Source organism: Oncorhynchus mykiss, chromosome 5 (genome assembly GCF_013265735.2).
Source record: "Oncorhynchus mykiss isolate Arlee chromosome 5, USDA_OmykA_1.1, whole genome shotgun sequence".
NCBI lineage: Eukaryota > Metazoa > Chordata > Actinopteri > Salmoniformes > Salmonidae > Oncorhynchus > Oncorhynchus mykiss.
In genome coordinates, this window is record NC_048569.1 from 21,574,857 (window position 1) to 21,601,285 (window position 26,429).

The 26,429-nt window shown below is 41.8% G+C and overlaps 1 protein-coding gene across 1 annotated transcript; it reads left to right on the forward strand.

Moving 5' to 3' along the window:
* Positions 1 to 4,133: 4,133 nt before the first annotated feature.
* LOC110523411 (septin-5) lies at positions 4,134 to 22,586 on the forward strand. The gene is made up of 12 exons (XM_021602088.2): positions 4,134 to 4,234; positions 4,461 to 4,474; positions 7,743 to 7,833; positions 7,937 to 8,023; positions 8,168 to 8,291; positions 10,034 to 10,168; positions 10,247 to 10,364; positions 19,464 to 19,565; positions 19,810 to 19,906; positions 20,011 to 20,146; positions 20,314 to 20,416; positions 21,333 to 22,586. The coding sequence occupies exons 1-12, from the start codon at positions 4,192 to 4,194 to the stop codon at positions 21,396 to 21,398; spliced, it is 1,116 nt and encodes a 371-aa protein (XP_021457763.1). The 5' UTR covers positions 4,134 to 4,191; the 3' UTR covers positions 21,399 to 22,586.
* The last annotated feature ends 3,843 nt before the right edge of the window (positions 22,587 to 26,429 follow it).

Genomic DNA, 26,429 nt, shown 5'->3' on the forward strand with positions numbered 1-26,429 from the left:
TTTCCCATGATGTCAAGCAAAGAGGCACTGAGTTTGAAGGTAGGTCTTGAAATACATCCACAGGTACACCTCCAATTGACTCAAATTATATCAATTAGCCTATCAGAAGCTTCTAAACCCATGATATAATTTTCTGGAATTTTACAAGCTGTTTAAAGGCACAGTCAAAACTTAGTGTATGTAAACTTCTGACCCACTGGAATTGTGATACAGTGAATTATAAGTGAAATAATCTGTCTGTAAACAATTGTTGGAAAAATTACTTGTGTCATGCACAAAGTAGATGTCCTAACCGACTTGCCAAAACTATAGTCGTTGAAAAACGACTTTTAATGACTCCAACCTAAGTGCATGTTAACTTCCGACTTCAACTGTAACTGTTTGTTACTGTACATGCGATATGCTTTGCGGACTGCACACATTGGGTAGAATTAACAAAATATCAGAGCAAACTAGAGTGTTATTTAGCCCTAAACAGAGAGTACACAGCGCAGAATACCTGACCACCGTGACTGACCCAAAATTAAGGAAAGCTTTGACTATGTACAGGATCCGTGAGCATAGCCATGCCGTTGTGAGAGGCTGCCGTAGGCAGACCTGGCTCTCAAGAGAAGACAGACTATGTGCAAAGTGCCCACAAAATGAGGTGGAAACTGAGCTGCACTTCCTAACCTCCTGCCAAATATATTACCATATTAAAGACATATATTTCCTTCAGATTACACAGACCCACAAAGATTTCAAAAACAAATCCAATTTTGATAAACTCCCATATGTATTGGGTGAAATACCACAGTGTGCCATCACAGCAGCAAGATGTATGACCTGTTGCCACAAGAAAAGGGCAACCATGAAAGAACAAACACCATTATAAATTCAACCCATATTTATGTTTATTTCTTTTCCCTTTTGTACTTTAACTATTTGCACAGTGTTACAACACTGTATACAGACATAATATGAAATGTCTCTATTCCTTTGGAATTTTTGTGAGTGTAATGTCTACTGTTAATTTTATGTTGTTTATTTCACTTTTGTTTATCAATTTCACTTGTTTTAGCCATGTAAACAGGGGCAGAGAGAGGGGAAAACAGTGCGATGGAGTGTTCTGTTTAGGTTAAGAGTACAGTTCTAAGGCCATGTCCCTTTGATGTTTTAGATAAATAAACCCGTATATATCTGTTCCCAGGAGAGGAGTCAGGGAATAGGGGTATTACTGAGTGCTCAACTCTGAGTACCCATCAGAACACTTCCTCTTTGTGTCACAACTAGAACAATAATAATTTACTTGTTTTTTTTACTACATTTACTCATCGTAAGCACCATTCTGTTAGCCTGGCTGACACCAGCTCTATACAGTGCCTTGCGAAAGTATTCGGCCCCCTTGAACTTTGCGACCTTTTGCCACATTTCAGGCTTCAAACATAAAGATATAAAACTGTATTTTTTTGTGAAGAATCAACAACAAGTGGGACACAATCATGAAGTGCAACGACGTTTATTGGATATTTCAAACTTTTTTAACAAATCAAAAACTGAAAAATTGGGCGTGCAAAATTATTCAGCCCCCTTAAGTTAATACTTTGTAGCGCCACCTTTTGCTGCGATTACAGCTGTAATTCGCTTGGGGTATGTCTCTATCAGTTTTGCACATCGAGAGACTGACATTTTTTCCCATTCCTCCTTGCAAAACAGCTCGAGCTCAGTGAGGTTGGATGGAGAGCATTTGTGAACAGCAGTTTTCAGTTCTTTCCACAGATTCTCGATTGGATTCAGGTCTGGACTTTGACTTGGCCATTCTAACACCTGGATATGTTTCTTTTTGAACCATTCCATTGTAGATTTTGCTTTATGTTTTGGATCATTGTCTTGTTGGACGACGAATCTCCGTCCCAGTCTCAGGTCTTTTGCAGACTCCATCAGGTTTTCTTCCAGAATGGTCCTGTATTTGGCTCCATCCATCTTCCCATCAATTTTAACCATCTTCCCTGTCTCTGCTGAAGAAAAGCAGGCCCAAACCATGATGCTGCCACCACCATGTTTGACAGTGGGGATGGTGTGAGCTGTGTTGCTTTTACGCCAAACATAACGTTTTGCATTGTTGCCAAAAAGTTCAATTTTGGTTTCATCTGACCAGAGCACCTTCTTCCACATGTTTGGTGTGTCTCCCAGGTGGCTTGTGGCAAACTTTAAACAACACTTTTTATGGATATCTTTAAGAAATGGCTTTCTTCTTGCCACTCTTCCATAAAGGCCAGATTTGTGCAATATACGACTGATTGTTATCCTATGGACAGAGTCGATCTCTGCAGTTCATCCAGAGTGATCATGGGCCTCTTGGCTGCATCTCTGATCAGTCTTCTCCTTGTATGAGCTGAAAGTTTAGAGGGACGGCCAGGTCTTGGTAGATTTGCAGTGGTCTGATACTCCTTCCATTTCAATATTATCGCTTGCACAGTGCTCCTTTGGATGTTTAAAGCTTGGGAAATCTTTTTGTATCCAAATCCAGCTTTAAACTTCTTCACAACAGTATCTCGGACCTGCCTGGTGTGTTCCTTGTTCTTCGTGATGCTCTCTGCGCTTTTGACGGACCTCTGAGACTATCACAGTGCAGGTGCATTTGAGACTTGATTACACACAGGTAGATTGTATTTATCATCATTAGTCATTTAGGTCAACATTGGATCATTCAGAGATCCTCACTGAACTTCTGGAGAGAGTTTGCTGCACTGAAAGTAAAGGGGCTGAATAATTTTGCACGCCCAATTTTTCAGTTTTTGATTTGTTAAAAAAGTTTGAAATATCCAATAAATGTCGTTCCACTTCATGATTGTGTCCCACTTGTTGTTGATTCTTCACAAAAAAATACAGTTTTATATCTTTATGTTTGAAGCCTGAAATGTGGAAAAAGGTCGCAAAGTTCAAGGGGGCCGAATACTTTCGCAAGGCACTGTAAATCCTACTGACTTAGTGAGTCACAGCTCTTAGCCACATGGGTTAGTTACATCAGCCAGCTTACCGTTGTGCAGCACCATACACACTCTCTATCCACATGGAAATCTCTCTCAATTCAATTCAAGGGATTTTATTTATTATTCTCTCTCTCTCTCTCTCTCTCTCTCTCTCTCTCTCTCTCTCTCTCTCTCTCCCTCTCAATTCAAGGGGCTTTATTGGCATGGGAAACATATGTTAACATTGCCAAAGCAAGTGAAGTAGATAATATACAAATGTGGAATAAATAATAAATGAACAGTAAACATTACACTCATAGAAGTTCAATAATAACAAAAACATTACAAATGTCACATTGTTTAAATACAGTGTTGTAACAATGTACAAATGGTTAAAGTACATAAGGGAAAATAAATAAACATAAATATGGGTTGACCTTATCTTGTGGCAACAGGTCACAAATCTTGCTGCTGTTATGGCACGCTGTGGAATTTCACCCAGTAGATATGGGAGTTTATCAGAATCGGCTTTGTTTTTTAATTTTTTGTGTATCTGTGTAATCTGTTATGGTTCAATAATAAACATATCCATGTGTCTCTAATATGGTCATACATTTGTCAGGCAGTTTCTCTCTCTCAGCTCTTCCATTGTGATGATACAGCCCCATCTACTGTACTTGTCAGATAACGGCCAAAGCCCTTCATGGATCTGCTGGTTTAGGAATGGTGTTAGACTACCACTCTGTGGCCATAACAACCAACTACAACTTGACACAGTTCTGAGAAATGTAATTCATTGAGGTCTCAAGTTGACAGAAACTAGGCTATTGTTTGTTTTGTACTCAACAATAATGTCAAATAAATGCAGTATTTTTCATGTATCTCTCTCGCTTTAGGCTATATTTGTAGAGATTGTTTGTTGTATAGTGCTCTTCTTGTGTTTATCTGTTACAATTATGAAAAATGAAGCACTCTCTTTTTGAGGTTTTTGAGATTCCATGTTGTTGTTTTTATTATGGCCTATTTGCCTATATGTTTTCATTAAGCTATAAGTGTCTTGAAAATGCAATCTAAAAATGCACAATAGTTTACAATTTTCCAATGCTATGACATTCATCTGTTACTAATCAGGTCAAGTCTGTAATCTAATCAAACATATTTACTGTTTTAGTGACTGCCCACACTGTAGCCCATCGTGAACGCGGGCGCGCGACCTTGTCCAGCTGTTTTTGCAACCAAGATGACGAGCAACACCAGGTACAAGAGCCGAGCACTCAGATCAGGTAGGCCTACGCGCACTACTCCAGCTGATCGCCAATCAGTTAATGGCACATTGATAATGATTTGTAACATATAATTATCAATAAAGATAACTGTGCTTTATCTATTTGCTATAACCTTTTATTTTTTCTCTCCGCTCACGCGCCCATCGCTATGACTCGGTTTCTCGTGCTGCCGTTGCCGCCTCCGATGGAATATAACTCCAACGGATACCGTTTCCACTAACAGAGGATGGAAGAGAGGTAATCGTTTATAACTGCTCTATCGGCCCATGACTAGTCTGTCTGTGTGGCATCTGCATGGTAAATGCTACAAAGTGCGGTTCGAATGTAATTATCTATTCATAATCTAGTCATGTCCAAATTAGGCAATAATCGAAATGGTATTACCACATCTGAAATTAGATTTAATAAATTCAGAAAGAAAGGAATATTTCCTCCTATATGGCACCTTTGAAGCAATTACTACCCTATTATGAATGCCCGCATTACGCCTGCATGGTGCGGCTTATCCTTTGTATGATGTTTTATGTTTCATCGCAGCAGCGAGCGAGAGCTGCAGACAATTGCTGCACTAGAGAACATAAAGACCATATCTGCTCCGTGAACCCAATTAGGACAGGCACCATGTATTGTTCAATCTTTTCACTCACACACACACACACACACACACACACACACACACACACACACACACACACACACACACACACACACACACACACAGAGAGAGAGTTTTATTGTGTCGTCTGTTTGATTACCTGGGGTGTGAGCCCAGAGGTGGTCTGCTCATTAATTCCAGCTGTGCACAGATCACAGAGACAGGTGTCTCTATAGATTTCTCTATGGGTCTCCACCAGGCTGCTGAGGGGAAGACGGCTCATAATAATGGCTGGAACAGAGTAAATGGAATGGCATAAAACACAAAGGAACCATGTATTTGATACAATTCCACTCCAGCCATTACCACAAGCCTGGACTCCCCAATGAAGGTGCCACCAACCTCCTGTGATCTCCACCTCGGTGGCTGTCTGCTTACATCCTGCTGTCTGCTAAGGTGTTCACTGCTCATTTTACAGCTCTCTAGTCCAGGGTTGGCCAACCTCCAAGCTCCCAAAGAGAGCCGGGTTTGCAGGATTTACTCAATTCTTTAAACACCAAATTGGCCACTGTAATTTTGGATCCTCGTTAGCTGTCTCCATAGCAACCCTTGCTAATGCGATTGTCTTTCAGCACTGCCAGAGGAGATACAGTAGCATGAAATCAAAGAGACGGATGGGCTTTCTCTCTTCCAATCTCTCCCTCCCATCCCTATGCTCTCTCTCTTCCCAATCTCTATCCACATTCTCTCTGTTCCCCCTCTCTACAGCGCCTCTCTCTCCCCCTGGCCTAGCTCTCCTGCTGCTCCCATACTACTAGATGCTTACATCCTGTATAATATCAAAGATGTTGCACTACACTGCAGTACCCAGTCACACTCCTCCACTCCCTCTCTCCATCTGCCCCTCTCTCTCTCTCTCTCTCTCTCTCTCTCTCTCCCTCCCTCTCTCTCTCTCTCTCTCTCTCTCTCTCTCTCTCTCTCTCTCAATTCAATTCAAGGGGCTTTATTGGCATGGGAAACATATGTTAACATTGCCAAAGCAAGTGAGGTAGATAATATACAAAAGTGAAATAAACTGAAAATGAACAGTAAGCATTACACTCACAGAAGTTCCAACAAATAAAGACATTACAAATGTCTTATTATGTTTAAATACAGTGTTATAACAATGTACAAATGGTTAAAGTACAAATGGGAAAATAAATAAGCATAAATATGTGTTGTATTAACAATGGTGTTTGTTCTTCACTGGTTCACCTTTTCTTGTGGCAACAGGTCACAAATCTTGCTACTGTGATGGCACACTGTGGAATTTCACCCAGTAGATATGGCAGTTTATCAAAATCGGGTTTGTTTTCAAATTCTTTGTGGATCTGTGTAATCTGAGGTAAATATGTGTCTCTAATATGGTCATACATTTGGCAGGAAGTTAGGAAGTGCAGCTCAGTTTCCTCCTCATTTTGTGGGCAGTGTGCACATAGCCTGTCTTCTCTTGAGAGCCAGGTCTGCCTACATCGAACTTTCTCAATAGCAAGGCTATGCTCACTGAGTCTGGACATAGTCAAAGCTTTCCTTAAGTTTGGGTCAGTCACAGTGGGGAGGTATTCTGCCACTGTGTACTCACTGTTTTGGGCCAAATAGCATTCTAGTTTTCTCATTTTTTTTGTTGATTCTTTCCAATGTGTGAAGTAATTCTAATATTGTTTTCTCATGATTTGGTTGGGTCTAATTGTGTTGCTGTCCTGGGACTCTGTGGGGTGTGTTTGTGTTTGTGAACATAGCCCCAGGACCAGCTTGCTTAGGGGATTCTTCTCCAGGTTCATCTCTCTGCAGGTGATGGCTTTGTTATGGAAGGTTTGGGAATCACTTCCTTTTAGGTGGTTGTAGAATTTAATGTCTCTTTTCTGGATTTGTATCATTTGGCCTAATTCTGCTCTGCATGCTTTATTTGGTGTTCTACATCTCTCTCTCTCTCTCTCTCTCTCTCTCTCTCTCTCTCTCTCTGCCTCTCTCTCCCTATCTCTGTCACCCCTCTCTTCTGCTGCATATCTCTGTGTTGTTGAATTCAGACAAGTCATTTCCTTTGATATTTCACATGAACCCTCTGCCACATGATGCAGGCCTTTATGTAACAAGGAGTCAAAGGTACAGATGGTGTCACAGAGCTTAATGTGTGCTCAGATGTGTGGTAATATTGCAGCGGAGCGCAGTGACATGTGAAATGTTAACATGTAAGAAGCAGGACACTCGCAGGCACACACACACACACACACACACACACACACACACACACACACACACACACACACACACACACACACACACACACACACACACACACACACACACAGCAAGAGCAGGATGTGCAGAGCAGCATCACCTTAGGACATCCAGTCTTTGTTCTGGAAGATTCCATAGTAGATGAGCTAATGAAACTGCTGGCTGGGCTGTATCAGGCTATATCTCCTACAGTCCTGACAACAGGAATCACTCTTTCAGCTCTCCTCATTCCTCCCTTCTTCATCCCTCCATCACTGCCCCTCACCCCTGTCACCTTCATCCTCTCATCCTCTCCTCCCCACCTCCTCTCCTCTTCTCCTCCCTACCTCCTCTCCTCCTCTCCTACCCTTCTCCCCTCCCCCTCTCCTGTCCTCTCCTCCTCTCCCAACTCTGTCCTCCAGCAGGATTTCAGTGTTAATAGGGCATTCCCAGAATTCCTCTCATGTTTTATTGAAGGAAAGCTGTGATGGGAGGCAGAGGGAGAGAGAGAGCATGCCCTCAGGACCTGTACCGCACTGTTGAAGCCCTTCACAGGCCTGGTGTGTGTGTGTGGTGGGTGGGTGGGTGTTTCAAAATTGACCTGCTTCTAATGCACATGTGTTTATATGTGTGTGTGTGTGTTTCCTCCAGGAGAAGGAGTATGTGGGGTTTGCCACCCTCCCCAACCAGGTCCACAGGAAGTCAGTCAAGAAGGGGTTTGACTTCACCCTCATGGTGGCAGGCAAGAGATGCATAATCACACTCCCACAGTGTGTTGATTGATGCTTTTGACTGATGCTGACTGATGTATGTGTTGGGTATGTGGGTGTGTGTATGTGTTGTAGGAGAGTCTGGTCTGGGTAAATCTACTCTGGTCAACAGCCTTTTCCTCACAGACCTGCACAAGGACAGGAAACTCCTCAATGCTGAGGGTGAGTTCAGTTGTTGCTGTTCCTCTCAGAGTGTATCACACAGTATAGAACACATAGTGGATGTTATCTTGGATCTCTGTCTCTGTATCTCTCTCTCTATCTCTATCTCTCTCTCTCTCTCTTTCTATCTCTCCTTCATTCCAGAGCGTATCAGTCAGACAGTGGAGATCACTAAGCACACGGTGGACATAGAGGAAAAAGGAGTTAAACTGAAACTGACCATCGTAGACACACCAGGGTTTGGAGACGCAGTCAACAACACTGAGTGGTGAGTGTGTGTGTGTTGTGTGTGTGCACGTATGTGTGCATGTTGTAGCTGGAGGCGTATCACGTACAATATGATCACATACAGTACCAGTCAAAATTTTGGACACACCTACTCATTCAAGGATTTTTCTTTATTTTTACTATTTACTACATTGTAGAATAATAGTGAAGACATCAAAACTATGAAATAACACATATGGAATCATGTAGTAACCCCCCAAAATGCAAAACAAATTTAAATATATTTTAGATTTTAGATTCTTCAAAGTAGCCACCCTTTGCCTTGATTTCAGCTTTACGCACTCTTGGCACTCTCTCAACCAGCTTCATGAGGAATGCTTTTCCAACAGTCTTGAAGGAGTTCCCACATATGCTGAGCACTTGTTGGCTGCTTTTCCTTCACGTTGCGGTCCAACTCATCCCTAACCATCTCAATTGGGTTGAGGTCGGGTGATTTTGGAGGCCAAGTCATCTGATGCAGCTCTCCATCACTCTCCTTCTTGGTCAAATAGCCCTTACAAAGCCTGGAGGTGTGTTGGGTCATTGTCCTGCTGAAAAACAAATGATAGTTCTACTAAGCACAACCCAGATGAGATGACCTATAGCTGCAGAATGCTGTGGTAGCCATGCTGGTTAAGTGTGCCTTGAATTCTAAATAAATCACGACAGTGTCACCAGCAAAGCATCCCCACACCATAACACCTCCTCCTCCATGCTTCACGGTGGGAATCACACATGCGGAGATCATACGTTCACCTACTCTGTGTCTCACAAAGACACGGCAGTTGGAACCAAATATCTCATATTTGGACCAAAGGACAGATTTCCACCAGTTTTTATTGTCCATTGCTCGTGTTTCTTGTCCCAAGCAAGTCTCTTCGTCTTATCGGTGTCATTTAGTAGTGGTTTCTTTGCAGCAATGTGACCATGAAGGCCTGATTCACTCAGTCTCCTCTGAATGGTTGATGTTGTGATGTGTCTGTTACTTGAACTCTGTGAAGCATTTATTTGGGCTGCAATTTCTGAGGCAGGTAACTCTAATGAACTTATCCTCTGCAGCAGAGATAACTTTGGGTCTTCCTTTCCTGTGGCGCTCCTCATGAGAGCCAGTTTCATCACAGCACATGATGGTTTTTGCAACTGCACTTGAAGAAACGTTCAAAGTTCTTGAAATGTAATGAATTGATAGACCTTCATGTCTTAAAGTAATGATGGACTGTCGTTTCTCTTTGCTTATTTGAGCTGTTCTTGCCATAATATTGACTTAGTCATTTACTAAATAGGTTATCTTCTGTATACCACCCCTACCTTATCACAAAATAACTGATTGGCTCAAACACATTAAGAAGGGAAGAAATTCCACAAATGAACTTTTAACAAGGCACACCTGTTAATGGAAATGCATTCCAGGTGACTACCTCATGAAGCTGGTTGAGAGAATGCTAAGAGTGTGCAAAGCTGTCATCAAGACAAAGGGTGGCTACTTTGAAGAATCTCAAATATAAAATATATATTTTTTGGTTACTACATAATTCCATATATGTTATTTCATAGTTTTGATGTCTTCACTATTATTCTACAGTAGAATAATACATTCTACAATGTAGAAAATAGTAAAAGATAAAGAAATATCCTTGAATGAGAAGGTGTCTTAACTTTTGCCTGGTACTGTACATCGAGCAGTGTGTGTGTGTGTGTGTGTGTGTGTGTGTGTGTGTGTGTGTGTGTGTGTGTGTGTTCCAGTTGGAGGCCAATCACAGATTACATTGACCAGCAGTTTGAGCAGTACTTCAGAGATGAGAGTGGACTGAACAGGAAGAATATCCAGGACAACAGAGTCCACTGCTGCCTCTACTTCATACCCCCCTTTGGACACGGGTAACACACACACACACACACACACACACACACACACACACACAAACACACTAAGCCCTGGCGTGTATCTCTCTACAGGCTTCGTCCAGTAGATATAGAGTTTATGAAGGCTCTGCAGGACAAGGTCAACGTGGTTCCTCTCATCTCTAAATCTGACTGCCTTACTCCCAACGAGATCAGGAAACTTAAAGACCGGGTGAGACAGATTACAATGACATGAATAAACTGTGACTATGTACAAACTCTACTGACTGATGCTATGTACATACTGACTTCTACTGTGTTTCATACTGACTTCTACTGTGTTTCATACTGACTGGTATTGTGTACATACCAGTGGTGTAAAGTACTTAAGTAAAAATACTTTCAAGTACTACTTAAGTTGTTTTTTGGGGTATCTGTACTTTACTTTACTATTTATATTTTTGGCAACATTTACTTTTACTTCACTACATTCCTAAAGAAAATAATCTACTTTTTACTCCATACATTTTCCCTGACACCCAAAAGTACTCGTTACATTTTGACAGGAAAATGGTCCAATTCACACACTTATCAAGAGAACATCCCTGCAAATGATTCGTTTGTAAATTATGTCTAAGTGTTGGAGTGTGTCACTGGCTAACTGTCAATAAAAAAAATACAAGAAAATTGTGCCATCTGGTTTGCTTAATATAAGGAATTTGACATTATTTATATTTTTACTTTTGATACTTAAGTACATTTTGGCAACTCCATTTACTTTTTATACTTAAGTAAATGTGAAACCAAATACTTTTAGACTTTTACTAAAGTAGTATTTTACTGGTTGACTTTCACTTTTACTTGAGTCATTTTCTATTAAGGTATCTTCACTTTTACTCAAGTATGACAATTGAGTACTTTTTCCACCACTGGTACATACTGACTGGTACTGTGTACATACTGACTGGTACTGTGTACCTACTGACTGGTACTGTGTACATACTGACTGGTACTGTGTACATACTGACTGGCACTGTGTACATACTGACTGGTACTGTGTACATACTGACTGGTACTGTGTACATACTGACTGGTACTCTGTACATACTGACTGGTACTGTGTACATATTGACTGGTACTGTGTTCATTCTGACTGGTACTGTGTACATACTGACTGATACTGTGTACATACTGACTGGTACTGTGTACATACTGACTGGTACTGTGTACATACTGACTGATACTGTGTACATACTGACTGGTTCTGTGTACATACTGACTGATACTGTGTACATACTGACTGGTACTGTGTACATACTGACTGGTACTGTGTACCTACTGACTGGTACTGTGTACATACTGACTGGTACTGTGTACATACTGACTGGTACTGTGTACATACTGACTGGTACTCTGTACATACTGACTGATACTGTGTACATACTGACTGATACTGTGTACATCCTGACTGGTACTCTGTACATACTGACTGGTACTGTGTACATACTGACTGATACTGTGTACATACTGACTGGTTCTGTGTACATACTGACTGATACTGTGTACATACTGACTGGCACTCTGTGCATACTGACTGATACTGTGTACATACTGACTGGTTCTGTGTACATACTGACTGGTACTGTGTACATACTGACTGATATTGTGTACATACTGACTGATACTGTGTACATACTGACTGGTACTCTGTACATACTGACTGATACTGTGTACATACTGACTGGTTCTGTGTACATACTGACTGGTGCTGTGATAGTATTGTGTTTGTTCCTGACTCCCCAGGTTTGTGAAGAGATTGATCATCTTGAGATAAAGATGGGACTAGAGCTGTGGCAGTCATTACATTTTGTCAGCCAGTGATTGTTTTGCGAATAACTGCCAGTGTAACTGTAATTGAGCGTGAATTAACATAAATACATTTAGCATCTCCTGGCTTCCACACAGCCTACAAGCCACTGATGCTGACCTCTAGAACATCTACAAAATAACTTTCAAAAGCAATGAGGCTGATGCAACAGATCAGAACGTTTAGCTTAAAATGTTGATAAACTATTAGGCTATTTCTTCACATTATAAGCGCATTAATACACACACGGCAGTAGGCTATAAGCACAAACGTTACAAAAGGCAATTAATAAGCGGGAAAACACCAGTCTCAAAAGTAACCACAATTGCGATTATTCATGTAATGCTTTATTATAAAGGTGCATTTTTATGGTGAAAATGATCTTCCCCAAACTTGAAACTCACACGCTGCTTAAGTATGCCAGTTAGACTCTACACCCCTTGTAAAGTGGATTAATGTGCTTAAATGTGAAGAAGTTATTTGGCCACTTTAGTTGTGATACAAACCTTATTAAAGCATATAGGCCTATGGGCTAAACTAAATGAGGTGTGCGACTATGATTAGAAAAAGTGGGGGGAAAAAGGCATGTGCTGTTCCTTGCCTTACTGCACCAGCTGGGCATCAAGTGATAATACATAATTCACAAGTGACAGGATAATATTGTCACCCATCAGACTATTCTTGATTTAACCTTGTCTTTACATACACAAAATAATAATATGTTTGAAATGTGTTTTGATTTAGAATGGACCATAAACATGCACCTGTATTGAAACAGGGGCAGGGGGAAAGAATACATGTCATCTATGCACTTAAATAGAGAATGGAGAACGCTTTTCCTCATGGTTTAATTTCATGCCAGCCAGGTAGGTTGTAAAGAGAAGCAATGTGCTTAATATTAGGGAAGTTGAGAAATAGATATAGTAGGCCTAGCCTATAGAAAGCAGATGGGATCATCAAAACTCTGTTTTCTCTCGCAATTGCATAGCCTATAGAAATGTTGCGCACCATGAGCTCATGGGCTCTCATGAAGTGTTTGATTAGATTTTCAATTACATTTTCATTGATGTCAGAGTGATTAGAGAGACAATAGAGTGCATGATTACCAGGCAGTTAACAAGTTTGGTAGGCTACTAATGACCGGCAACAGTATCAGAGCTTGGAGATGCCTAGTTACCTTGGTTAAACGGTCACTTGTAATTTGACTGCAGTCATGACTCGTGACCGCTGGTGTGGCGGTAATACGGCCACCGTATCAGCCCTAGATGGAACTCTAAAGGCTGGTTTATACTTTGTCTATCGACATGTCTGTAGACAATTAGAATGCGACAAGTGTTGCTGGTCAAAAGCACATTTAATTTATACGCAAATGGTCTGTAGACCGTCGCTGCAACTGTCGGTTTCCTTGTGGCAGACAGAAGAATAAAAGTTCTGGTCATGGTTACCTGACTGAGCCAGCAACGAGACAGTGCCCAAGTTCTAACATTCTCAGATAGATTGCCCTGCTTTTATTCCATCACACTCTGTCATTAACTTGCCATTAACTTCCTGTAATAATTATCTTAAGTTAAGATGTTGTCATCTATGATATGGTCATTATTTGAACTGGCTAGGCAGCTAACGTTAGCTAGCTAACAAGCTAGAAACTGTCACGTTCTGACCCTAGTTCTTTTGTGTTTTCTTTGTTTTAGTGTTGGTCAGGACGTGATCTGAGTGGGCATTCTATGTTTTTTGTCTAGTTTGTCTATTTCTATGTTTGGCCTGATATGGTTCTCAATCAGAGGCAGGTGTTAGTCATTGTCTCTGATTAGGAACCATATTTAGGTAGCCTGTTTTGTGTTGGGTTTTGTGGGTGATTGTTTCCTTTGTCAGTGTTTGTGCCACGCGGGACTGTTTTGTTGACAGTTCACGTTGTTGTTTTGTATTTGTGTTCATGTTGAGTTTTCATATTAAATACCATGGACACTTACCAGGCCGTATATTGGTCCGATCCTTGTTTCACCTCTTCAGAGGAAGAGGAGGAAATCTGCCGTGACAGAAACAAACCAAAACATTGTTTAGAAAGTAGCTTTTAGTTGCCTGGTTTCCAGTGGCGATTTTAGCTTGTAAATCTTGGTGGGGGAAAATCAACATGCTTTTTTAGATGTATGCCAGCAAAGCCACAACACAACACTAAACAATACATTAATTCCACTGTAACGGTGACAACCGGTGCCCACAAACTGTTAGGGCCTACATAAAGTTATCCCAACAGCAGAGCTTTCTTCTCATGGAGTTAATCCTTACCACCGCTACACCTGGCTATCAGCGGAGCCTCGTCTGGCAGCCAACTTCATTCAGCCTCATTTGCTGACTTTTTAAAACCATAGCTGATATGGTTGACTTGCTTAAACAAATGTGGTTTCTACTGATTCCTTTTGGATTTGTGTGAGTCGATAAGAACCGCATTGGCCTTCAATAATAACGAACACCAAAATGAGTTTTGACTTTAGAACCATACACAAACATTATTACATTTATGTACAGTAAATGTATAATGTTTATTCTTATATCATTAACACTTAGCTGTAAGTATAACAAAGTGCAAGCAAACGAGCTGCGACAAGGTCCGTTCAGCCCTTTCAAAATAGAAAGGTTACAGACCCAACAACATTATATAATATCCCCTCCTCATGGTTACAGACCCAACAACATTATATAATATACCCTCCTCATGGTTACAGACCCAACAACATTATATAGTATCCTCTCCTCATGGTTACAGACCCAACAACATTATATAATATCCCCTCCTCATGGTTACAGACCCAGCAACATTATATAATATCCCCTCCTCATGGTTACAGACCCAACAACATTATATAGTATCCCCTCCTCATGGTTACAGACCAAACAACATTATATAGTATCCCCTCCTCATGGTTACATACTCAACAACATTATATAGTATCCCCTCCTCATGGTTACAGACCCAACAACATTATATAGTATCCCCTCCTCATGGTTACAGACCCAACAACATTATATAGTCTCCCCTCCTCATGGTTACAGACCAAACAACATTATATAGTATCCCCTCCTCATGGTTACAGACCCAACAACATTATATAGTATCCCCTCCTCATGGTTACAGACCCAACAACATTATATAGTATCCCCTCCTCATGGTTACAGACCCAACAACATTATATAGTATCCCCTCCTCATGGTTACAGACCAAACAACATTATATAGTATCCCCTCCTCATGGTTACAGACCAAACAACATTATATAGTATCCCCTCCTCATGGTTACAGACCCAACAACATTATATAGTATCCCCTCCTCATGGTTACATACCCAACAACATTATATAGTATCCCCTCCTCATGGTTACAGACCCAGCAACATTATATAATATCCCCTCCTCATGGTTACAGACCCAACAACATTATATAGTATCCCCTCCTCATGGTTACATACCCAACAACATTATATAGTATCCCCTCCTCATGGTTACAGACCCAGCAACATTATATAATATCCCCTCCTCATGGTTACAGACCCAACAACATTATATAGTATCCCCTCCTCATGGTTACAGACCCAACAACATTATATAGTATCCCCTCCTCATGGTTACATACCCAACAACATTATATAATATCCCCTCCTCATGGTTACAGACCCAACAACATTATATAGTATCCCCTCCTCATGGTTACATACCCAACAACATTATATAGTATCCCTTCCTCATGGTTACAGACCCAGCAACATTATATAATATCCCCTCCTCATGGTTACAGACCCAACAACATTATATAATATCCCCTCCTCATGGTTACATACCCAACAACATTATATAGTATCCCCTCCTCATGGTTACAGACCCAGCAACATTATATAATATCCCCTCCTCATGGTTACAGACCCAACAACATTATATAGTATCCCCTCCTCATGGTTACAGACCCAACAACATTATATAGTATCCCCTCCTCATGGTTACAGACCCAACAACATTATATAGTATCCCCTCCTCATGGTTACATACCCAACAACATTATATAGTATCCCCTCCTCATGGTTACAGACCCAACAACATTATATAGTATCCCCTCCTCATGGTTACAGACCCAACAACATTATATAATATCCCCTCCTCATGGTTACAGACCCAACAACATTATATAATATCCCCTCCTCATGGTTACAGACCCAACAACATTATATAGTATCCCCTCCTCATGGTTACATACCCAACAACATTATATAGTATCCCCTCCTCATGGTTACAGACCCAACAACATTATATAATATCCCCTCCTCATGGTTACAGACCCAACAACATTATATAGTATCCCCTCCTCATGGTTACATACCCAACAACATTATATAGTATCCCCTCCTCATGGTTACAGACCCAGCAACATTATATAATATCCCCTCCTCATGGTTACAGACCCAACAACATTATATAATATCCCCTCCTCATGGTTACATACCCAACAACATTATATAGTATCCCCTCCTCATGGTTACAGACCCAGCAACATTATATAATATCCCCTCCTCATGGTTACAGACCCAACAACATTATATAGTATCCCCTCCTCATGGTTACAGACCCAACAACATTATATAGTATCCCCTCCTCATGGTTACAGACCCAACAACATTATATAATATCCCCTCCTCATGGTTACATACCCAACAACATTATATAGTATCCCCTCCTCTTGAAGAAAAGCACATGAGCTAATTTATGCAGCAGCATACAATATATTTTTTTCGTTGTTGTGCAGTGCTCACTTGAACAGGCACGACAGTCCGTCTTGTGGGCAAATTTTGTCATCAAAGGTGCTTTCAAGACAACTGGGAACTCTGAAATAAACAAGGTTGAATCATGATGTTAGTGGTCGGAGCTCTAGAAAGAAGCCTGAGTTCCTGGCTTGGAATTCCGAGTTTGAAGACCGTTCAAAATGTATTTTCCCAGTAGGAGCTATTTTTTTTCCGAGTTCCCAGTTATCTTGAACTCAGTGAAGTCTGAGATTTCCCAGGTCCGAGTTCCCAGTTGTCTTGAACTCAGTGAAGTCTGAGATTTCCCAGGTCCGAGTTTCCAGTTGTTTTGAACGTGGCAGAAGTCTGAGATTTCACAGGTCCGAGTTTCCAGTTGTTTTGAACGTGGCAGAAGTCTGAGATTTCCCAGGTCCGAGTTCCCAGTTGTCTTGAACTCAGTGAAGTCTGAGATTTCCCAGGTCCGAGTTTCCAGTTGTCTTGAACTCAGTGAAGTCTGAGATTTCCCAGGTCCGAGTTTCCAGTTGTTTTGAACTCAGTGAAGTCTGAGATTTCCCAGTTCCGAGTTTCCAGTTGTTTTGAACGTGGCAGAAGTCTGAGATTTCCCAGGTCCGAGTTTCCAGTTGTTTTGAACGTGGCAGAAGTCTGAGATTTCCCAGGTCCGAGTTTCCAGTTGTTTTGAACGTGGCAGAAGTCTGAGATTTCCCAGGTCCGAGTTTCCAGTTGTTTTGAACGTGGCAGAAGTCTGAGATTTCCCAGTTCCGAGTTTCCAGTTGTTTTGAACGTGGCAGAAGTCTGAGATTTCCCAGTTCCGAGTTTCCAGTTGCTTTGAACGTGGCAGAAGTCTGAGATTTCCCAGGTCCGAGTTTCCAGTTGTTTTGAACGTGGCAGAAGTCTGAGATTTCCCAGTTCCGAGTTTCCAGTTGTTTTGAACGTGGCAGAAGTCTGAGATTTCCCAGTTCCGAGTTTCCAGTTGCTTTGAACGTGGCAGAAGTCTGAGATTTCCCAGGTCCGAGTTTCCAGTTGTTTTGAACGTGGCAGAAGTCTGAGATTTCCCAGGGTGAGTTTCCAGTTGTTTTGAACGTGGCAGAAGTCTGAGATTTCCCAGTTCCGAGTTTCCAGTTGTTTTGAACGTGGCAGAAGTCTGAGATTTCCCAGTTCCGAGTTTCCAGTTGCTTTGAACGTGGCAGAAGTCTGAGATTTCCCAGGTCCGAGTTTCCAGTTGTTTTGAACGTGGCAGAAGTCTGAGATTTCCCAGGGTGAGTTTCCAGTTGTTTTGAACGTGGCAGAAGTCTGAGATTTCCCAGGTCCGAGTTTCCAGTTGTTTTGAACGTGGCAGAAGTATGAGATTTCCCAGGTCCGAGTTTCCAGTTGTTTTGAACGTGGCAGAAGTCTGAGATTTCCCAGGTCCGAGTTTCCAGTTGTTTTGAATGTGGCAGAAGTCTGAGATTTCCCAGGTCCGAGTTTCCAGTTGTTTTGAACGTGGCAGAAGTCTGAGATTTCCCAGTTCCGAGTTTCCAGTTGTTTTGAACGTGGCAGAAGTCTGAGATTTCCCAGTTCCGAGTTTCCAGTTGCTTTGAACGTGGCAGAAGTCTGAGATTTCCCAGGTCCGAGTTTCCAGTTGTTTTGAACTCAGTGAAGTCTGAGATTTCCCAGTTCCGAGTTTCCAGTTGCTTTGAACGTGGCAGAAGTCTGAGATTTCCCAGGTCCGAGTTTCCAGTTGTTTTGAACGTGGCAGAAGTCATGCTGGATTGACAGCATGGCCAATGTATTCAACGTTTTCTGGCCCATGGTGTTGCGAGTGACAGACAGATGTTTTAAATCCTTGAACCCAGTCTTAGACCATATACCCTCTCCACTGAATAGCAGGCATAGGAAGTTAAATAGTGATTGCTTTGCAATACTTGTAGTTAGCCACTGATTCCTTCCAAACCACTCATTGTTGAATTTGCGATTTCTGATGTTGTGTAATGTTTATGTCCAATGGCCGATGAGCACTGATAACTTTTTATCTATAATTATCTTCACATGATAAGGTTTGAAAAATATTTTCTCAGTAGATTGTCGACGTGATTCATGATGATGACTGCTTGTCTAGCTTGCTAATTAAGATTTTGAAAGTAACATGATCAGTCCAATCAAAGCTACGGTAGATATAACGTGATTTGACATCATTTTATCTGTGTCCAATGACCTTGCCTTCTTGGATGTGCACTTTTAATGTAAATCTATGTCAGCACCTAAGGGGACTTGAACTACCTAGCTCTCCCTGCAGATTCTGCGGGGCTCACCTGCCCTTGAATTCCGGGTCGCCACTGCTGGTTTACTAGAATGACGTATACTAAATTCATTTTTTGAACAGATGGGTTTATTGGTGTTAAAATACACCAGTTATGCTATTTTGACCACCTGTCTGTCGTTTTTGTGTATATAGTTTTTCATAAGGACAAGTTTGATATTGGACGACAATATAATGTTCATGATGTCACTGCGACAACTGTCTACAGACATGTCTATAGACGAAGTATAAACCGGCCTTAACTCTCCTTGTCTGTGTGTGTGTGTGTGTGTGTGTGTGTGTGTGTGTGTGTGTGTGTGTGTATGTGTGTGTGTGTGTGTGCGTGTGCGCGCGTGTGCGTGTGTCTGTGCAAGTACTGTTTGTGCACGCGCGTGTGTGTGTGTAGGTCCGTGAGGAGATAGATAAGTTTGGGATAAAGGTGTACCAGTTCCCAGACTGCGACTCTGATGAGGATGAGGAGGCCAAACAGAAGGACAGAGAACTCAAGGTGAGTCTAACACACATGGTCACACCGTTTTCTGACTTCTTTTATTTTAATCTACATCCCTAAAATGTCCATTAAAGTTTCGTAAGCTATTTAGCTAAATGATTATTATCGCAGTTCCACAACATTTTTTAACTGAATAACTTTTTTTGTGTTTGTGCATGTGCTGCCGTCATTGTGTGTGTGTGTGTCCGTGTGTGTGTGTGTGGTAAATGCGTGCTGACACCCGTGTGTGTGTGTGTGTTAGGAGAGCACTCCGTTTGCTGTGATCGGCAGTAACATGGTGGTGGAGACCAGAGGTCAGAAGGTCAGAGGGAGACTCTACCCCTGGGGCATCGTAGAGGGTAGGTGCATGGGAGTTGGGTGTGTATGTTAACATATGTGTGAGTGTGTGTGTGTATACACGTATTAATGTGTGTGTGTATTAACATAACATGTGTGTCTGCAGTGGAGAACCAGTCTCACTGTGACTTTGTGAAGCTGAGGACCATGCTGATCAGGACCCACATGCATGACCTGAAGGACATCACCTGTGACTGTCACTATGAGAACTACAGGGCTCATTGTATACACACCATGACCAGGTACAGACTCTCTTTCTCTCTCTCTCTCTCTCTCTCTCTCTCTCTCTCTCTCTCTCTCTCTCTCTCCCTCTCTTTCTCTCTGTGTGTGTGTGCACGGTGTATGTTTGTGTATGTGTGTGTGTGTGTGTGTGTGTATCAGAGCTAACCCCCCTCTTTCTCTATTCCAGTAAAATGAATACAGATAACCGTGTGGAGAGCCCGATTCCCATCCTACCCTTGTCCACCCCAGACGTGGAGACAGAGAAACTCATCAAGATGAAGGACGAGGAGGTAATGGATAGTTAATTATATATTCATTTGATAATTCCATTTATATGATAATGATATGATAGTGGATTGCATTGATATAGTGCTATATATTCACATATCAGTATACATTGTGTGGGGCAAGTATCCACATTACATATCTTATTTTCTTTCCTCTCTCTATACCTCTGTCTTTTTCACTCGCTCAATCTCTCTCTTTCTTTCTTTCTTTCTTTCTTTCTTTCTTTCTTTCTTTCTTTCTTTCTTTCTTTCTTTCTTTCTTTCTTTCTTTCTTTCTTTCTTTCTTTCTTTCTTTCTTTCTTTCTTTCTTTCTTTCTTTCTTTCTTTCTTTCTTTCTCTCTCTCTCTCTCTCTCTCTCTCTCTCTCTCTCTCTCTCTTTCCTTCTCTTCCTTCTCTCCTCTCGCTCTCTCTCGCTCTCTCTCGCTCTCCCTCTCTTCCTTCCTTCCTCACCTCCCTCCCTCCCCTCTCTCTCTCTCTCTCTCTCTCTCTCTCTCCTTTTCTGTCTTTCTTTCTTTCTTTCTCTCTCTATCTCTCTCTCCCTCTCTCTCTCTTTCTGTCTCTCTCTCTTTCTGTCTCTCTTTCTGTCTCTCTCTCTTTCTGTCTCTCTCTCTCTCTTTCTTTCTTTCTTTCTTTCTTTCTTTCTTTCTTTCTTTCTTTCTTTCTTTCTTTCGTTCTTTCTCTCTCTCTTTCTTTCTCTCTCTCTCTCTCTCTCTCATTCTCTTCCTTCTCTCTCTCTCTCTCTCTCTCTCTCTGTCTATCGCTCTCTCTCTTTCTCTCTCTCTATCGCTCTCTCTCTTCCTTCCTTCCTTCCTTCCTTCCTTCCTTCCTTTCTTCCTTCCCCCCCTCTCTCTCTCTCCCCTTCTCTTCCTTCTCTCCTCTCTCTCTCTCCTTCTCTTCCTTCTCTCCTCTCTCTCTCTAGTTGAGGAGGATGCAGGAGATGCTTCAGAAGATGCAGCAGCAGATGCAGCATGAGCAAGACCTGTGAGCCCTGACCCCTAACCTCTCACTCCTGACCTCTCACCTCTCTCTTCTCACCTAATGATATGTGGAACGACTAACACAGGGTCAATCACGTGCTGGCCAATCACACTGCAACCTCACTCCAACTGAAACAGTACAATTCTATCTGGATGTTCTGAAATATTACACTCTCTTCTCAATAATGTGCATCCCTAACAGAGACACTGGACACAGGGTAAAACCAACACCAAACACTCTGGATGGGCCACACACCCTACACTGGATAAACACTTTTAAACAGGGACAAACATTTTGTCAACGATTTGTTGGTGTTGTGAAACCCCCCCCCCAAAAACGATGCTTTGTTGGATGCAGTCAGAAGCCAAGACTATAGCCAAGCTTTATAGCATTATAGTAGATTTGCACCTTAGATTGCAGTTGGTGTCCAAGCTTGTTTTTGTATTTAAGGGAAGTAGTTTGGTACTGAATTAGACTGTTTATGATTATTGTTGAATATGTATTTTGCACTCTACTGGCTCACACAGTTAAAATGTGTGTGTGTGCATGTGTGTGCGTGTGTGTGTGTATATTTTTGTGTGTGTGAGATAAGGAGAGAGTGTCTCTAAGTCAGCATTGACATAGAGACAGGCCACAGTGTCATTTCCTGTCCAACAGAAGTTATGAGACAAACCAAAGTTTTGAGAGATTCTCAAATCTTCTTGTCCCTTTGCTCCGTTGACAGACTAGCTTCTGTCTCTGAGGGTTCTCTTATGGAACAAGGGCAACGTGTTGCAGCACCATCAATGTTCTGAGAGTCTACTGAAGATTCTAGGAGATAAACACATTAGATCAAATTTCACTTGAGAAGATTAGATTACATCCTGGAAAATACTGTGTGTGTGTGTGTGTGTGTGTGTGTGTGTGTGTGTGTGTGTGTGTGTGTGTGTGTGTGTGTGTGTGTGTGTGTGTGTGTGTGTGTGTGTGTGTGTGTGTGTGTGTGTGTGTGTGTGTGTGTGTGTGTGTGTGTGTGGATATGTGTATGTGTGCACCTGTGTGTTAATGTGGTGTTGATTAGCCTGTATGATGGTCCATCCCGTTGTAGTACGTAACATAGATGAATAGATCTCTCAGCATGGTCAAGGTTGTGTCCACACAGACACGGTGATGTCTCACACTGGTGCATATCACTCAATAAAAGCCCACTGTTGTACCTTTGATGCTAGCTGTTATTACTGTATGTGTGTGTGTGTATGTGTGGTGTGTGTGTGTGTGTGTGTGTGTGTGTGTGTGTGTGTGTGTGTGTGTGTGTGTGTGTGTGTGTGTGTGTGTTTTCTCCCTGATATGTGGCTGTGCCGTGTGCAATCACATCAAATAGACTCATCATATGTCAGTGTTGCTCAGTGCTGGTAAATTACAGTCAAATACTCTACTACATCATCATAACACATAGCTACTTTGGAAAGTGAAGCTATTTATCCCCAGTCACACCACCTCTGGATGAAATTTACCATAGACACTGATCTAAGGTCATCTTTATATTTCCCCCCTCTAATGGTTATGGTTAGGATTTGGTGAGGGTAAACTGATTTGAGATCTGTGCCTAAGGACTGCTTTGCGTTCTTGTATGAGGAAGACGAGACAAGGATTTCGGCAAGGCCATTCTATCTCGGGACTTTAATGAATTTTGGCAAAGAGATTTATTTATAGAATAATACACCGAAAACTGCAGACATTACTAGTACCTCCCCCACGATCAAACCAACATAAAACGTGATCAGAAATCTCAACTAGCAAGAAAGTAGCAGAAATTAAGAATTGAGTGCATGCACCTTCAAGCGAAGGGGGGGTGTTCGGCACAACACAGGTACAGGCAGCAATCTATTGGCCACCTGTTGGCTGTTGGATGGACTTGTTTTGGAACATCTGGTCAAAATGCAAACCCCCTTTGCAAAGTGAGTGCCATTCGTTCACTACACAGGAGCCTACTTTTGTATAAAGCAATATATTCACTCAATCCAATGGTCAACAATACAGAAAACATCTAACAAGAGTTTAGGGAGTCGGACTTCAAAGGCAGCACGTTCATCAGGCGTGGAAGTTCATCAGGTTTGCTGCCCCCATGATAGCAGCAGCAGCACGCTACACACAGAGAGAGAGCAGGGGGGGTGGGGAATGGAGAGAAGAGAAAAGAACAACGATGAAGCCTCCACGTCCCACCAAAACATAATGTGGAAACAATTTCAAGCGAAAGCCAAACCCATCCTAAGCCCTCAACTCAGCGCTAAAAACCCAGACGAGAAAAAGGAGAGGAATCGGTGTCGATGTTTCGGAAGAAGAAAAAGCACCCCTTGGGCCCGATGATCTCCTCCTCACAGCCCAACCTCCTCTTCTTGGACTTGCAGGAGCTGCTCCTCTGTGGCAAAGAGGACCAAAGCTCCAGACCTCTATGCCACATACAGGACGGCTAAAAGACGAATCAGCCCGACACACAGAGAGTCAACGGCGGTTCGGGCAGCCTGAAGCCCACGTTGGTACAGTCCCACCATAAGAGCTCTTCGCTGGGGTTGGTGTGCCTGGAGAGGCTGGTTGCGGAACCTTGCAGCTAGACGGTAGTGACAAATCGATGAAGGGGAGACACAGCCACAGCTGAATAAAACTGATCTGCAGGTAAGAAATGGGAGCAATGAAATAGAGAGAGACTGCACTATAGTAGTCTAAGTTATTATCCCCGATGGAGTAGATGTCTTTGCAGCATGTAGCCTGTAGACATCCTGTAGACTAGGTTAGTAAAGGGTTGTAACACCCCGTTCCAACATATTATAGATATGCTACATGTCATAGCTGTAATACTCCTCATCAATGGATAATAATATGCTGATGTAAAATAGCACCAGCATCTTCAGAGGAAGTTACCTTTGACTTAATGGTCCTATGATTCACCTATTTGTGTGTGAATGTGTGTGCGTGTGTGAGAGAGTGTGGATGCATGTGTGTGCGTGTGTGAGAGAGTGTGCATGCATGTGTGTGCGTGTGTGAGAGAGTGTGTATGCATGTGTGTGCGTGTGTGAGAGAGTGTGCATGCATGGTGTTTTCCAGCTATGACAGCTGTAGGCTCTACCAGCAGCCTGACCAGACAATGTTGACTACAGGTTACAGTACAGTCTTAACACAGTGAAAAGACAGCTGATATTTCATTAAAGAAGAAGAACACAATGCCTGGGTTATGGGAGGGGTAGTAGAAGTGTATACCGAGAGTTAACTGTGACAATTGGTGCCCAAAGGGCTGGTCCTAGATCAGACAGTTTAATACATAGTGATTGTGTAAATAAGAGGAGAATGTATGTGTTTTGTTGTGTGGGGGATGGAGTCGTAGAAGTGCATGATAAAAAAAAGTCTCCTTTGTTTTGGAAAAGCTCTGAAGAAAAGAGTGCTCTTAGAATGCACAGAGTAACGATCACAGCCAGACTATTTGGCACTATTTTCTATTTCCTTTGCCTTGTGCGTGACAGTCAGCTTGATTTGTCAAGTCTGGTTGTGTTCATGTGGCCAAATCGACTGTATCCATTTCAGAAATACAGTCAGCTCCAAAAGTATTGGGACAGTGACACATTCTTTGTTTTTGTCTTGGCGCTGTACTCCAACACAATGATACAATGTTAAAGTGCAGACTCTCAGCTTTAATTTGAGGGTATTTTCATTCATATCGGGTGAACCGTTTAGACATTACAGCACGTTTTGTACATAGTCACCCCCATTTTAGGGGACCAAAAGTATTGGGACAAATTCACTTATATGTTTATTAAGGTAGTTAAACTCAAAAGTGTAATATTTGGTCCCATATTCTTAACATGCAATGGCTACGTCAAGCTTGTGACTCTACAAAAAAATTATTTTTTGCCCAATAAAAATGATTGTAAATAATGTATTGTGTCATTTTGGAGTCAGTTTTATTGTAAATAAGAATACAATATGTGGATGCTACCCTGATTACGGATAGTCCTGAATAAATCGTGAATAATTATTAGTGACAAAGTAACAGACGCACAAATATCATACCCTCCCAATAAATGTTAACCTACAGTGTTGTTGTAATGGTGTGAGGTTAGCATGTCTTGGGGGGATGATATTTAGGCTACATGCCAAGGCATGGCTGTCTCTATCTGTGTAGGCAGAGGGAGGGTTTGGAGACCAATGCAGCCCAGGAGCAATCCAGAAAACACACACGCGCACACGCACAAACGCACACACACACGGCTTCTCTTGTTGTTTGATTGGCTCCTGGTTTGACCCCTGTCATTGGTTGGTTCATCTTGGTTTGACCCCTGTCATTGGTTGGTTCATCTTGGTTTGACCCCTGTCATTGGTTGGTTCATCTTGGTTTGACCGCTGTCATTGACTCAACTTTTCATGACCCTTTTCATTGCCTTACCTCCCTTATCCTACCTCATTTGCACACACTGTATATAGACTTTTTCTATTGTATTATTGACTGTATGTTGGTTTATTCCATGTGTAACTCTGTGTTGTTGTTTGTGTCACTCTGCTTTGCTTTATCTTGGCCAGGTCGCAGTTGTAAATGAGAACTTCTTCTCAACTAGCCTACCTGGTTAAATAAAAAATAAAAAAGAAAGAATTGGTTGGTCATCATGATGATGTGCCTGGAGACACTCTTCTTAAAAGCCCAATATCTTGACATCTTGACTGCTGGCTGACATGCAAAACATTCTGGGACTGTATCAACAGGCTCAAAAAGGCTGTGGAAGTATACACACACACAGTGCTTTTAACATACAATGTTTTCAACTTACTTATATACAGGGGGGCAAAAAAGTATTTAGTCAGCCACCAATTGTGCAAGTTCTCCCACTTAAAAAGATGAGAGAGGCCTGTAATTTTCATCATAGGTACACTTCAACTATGACGTGTTTGTTAACAATACCACTGAAAATATCAAAAAAGGAGGTCCAAGCGTCTTTGAAGAACCCTTTTAGGTTCAAGATAGTACACCCTTAGGAAAAAAGGTGCTACTGAGCCATTTACTTTATGTTTGTACTGT

Bases quoted from the DNA above. Each gene is read 5' to 3' on its own strand.
- LOC110523411 (XM_021602088.2), top strand. From the start codon at position 4,192: ATGACGAGCAACACCAGGTACAAGAGCCGAGCACTCAGATCAG. The intron at 8,024-8,167 runs GTGAGTTCAGTT...CCTTCATTCCAG, and splicing joins GAAACTCCTCAATGCTGAGG to AGCGTATCAGTCAGACAGTG. The intron at 19,907-20,010 runs GTAGGTGCATGG...GTGTGTCTGCAG, and splicing joins CCCCTGGGGCATCGTAGAGG to TGGAGAACCAGTCTCACTGT.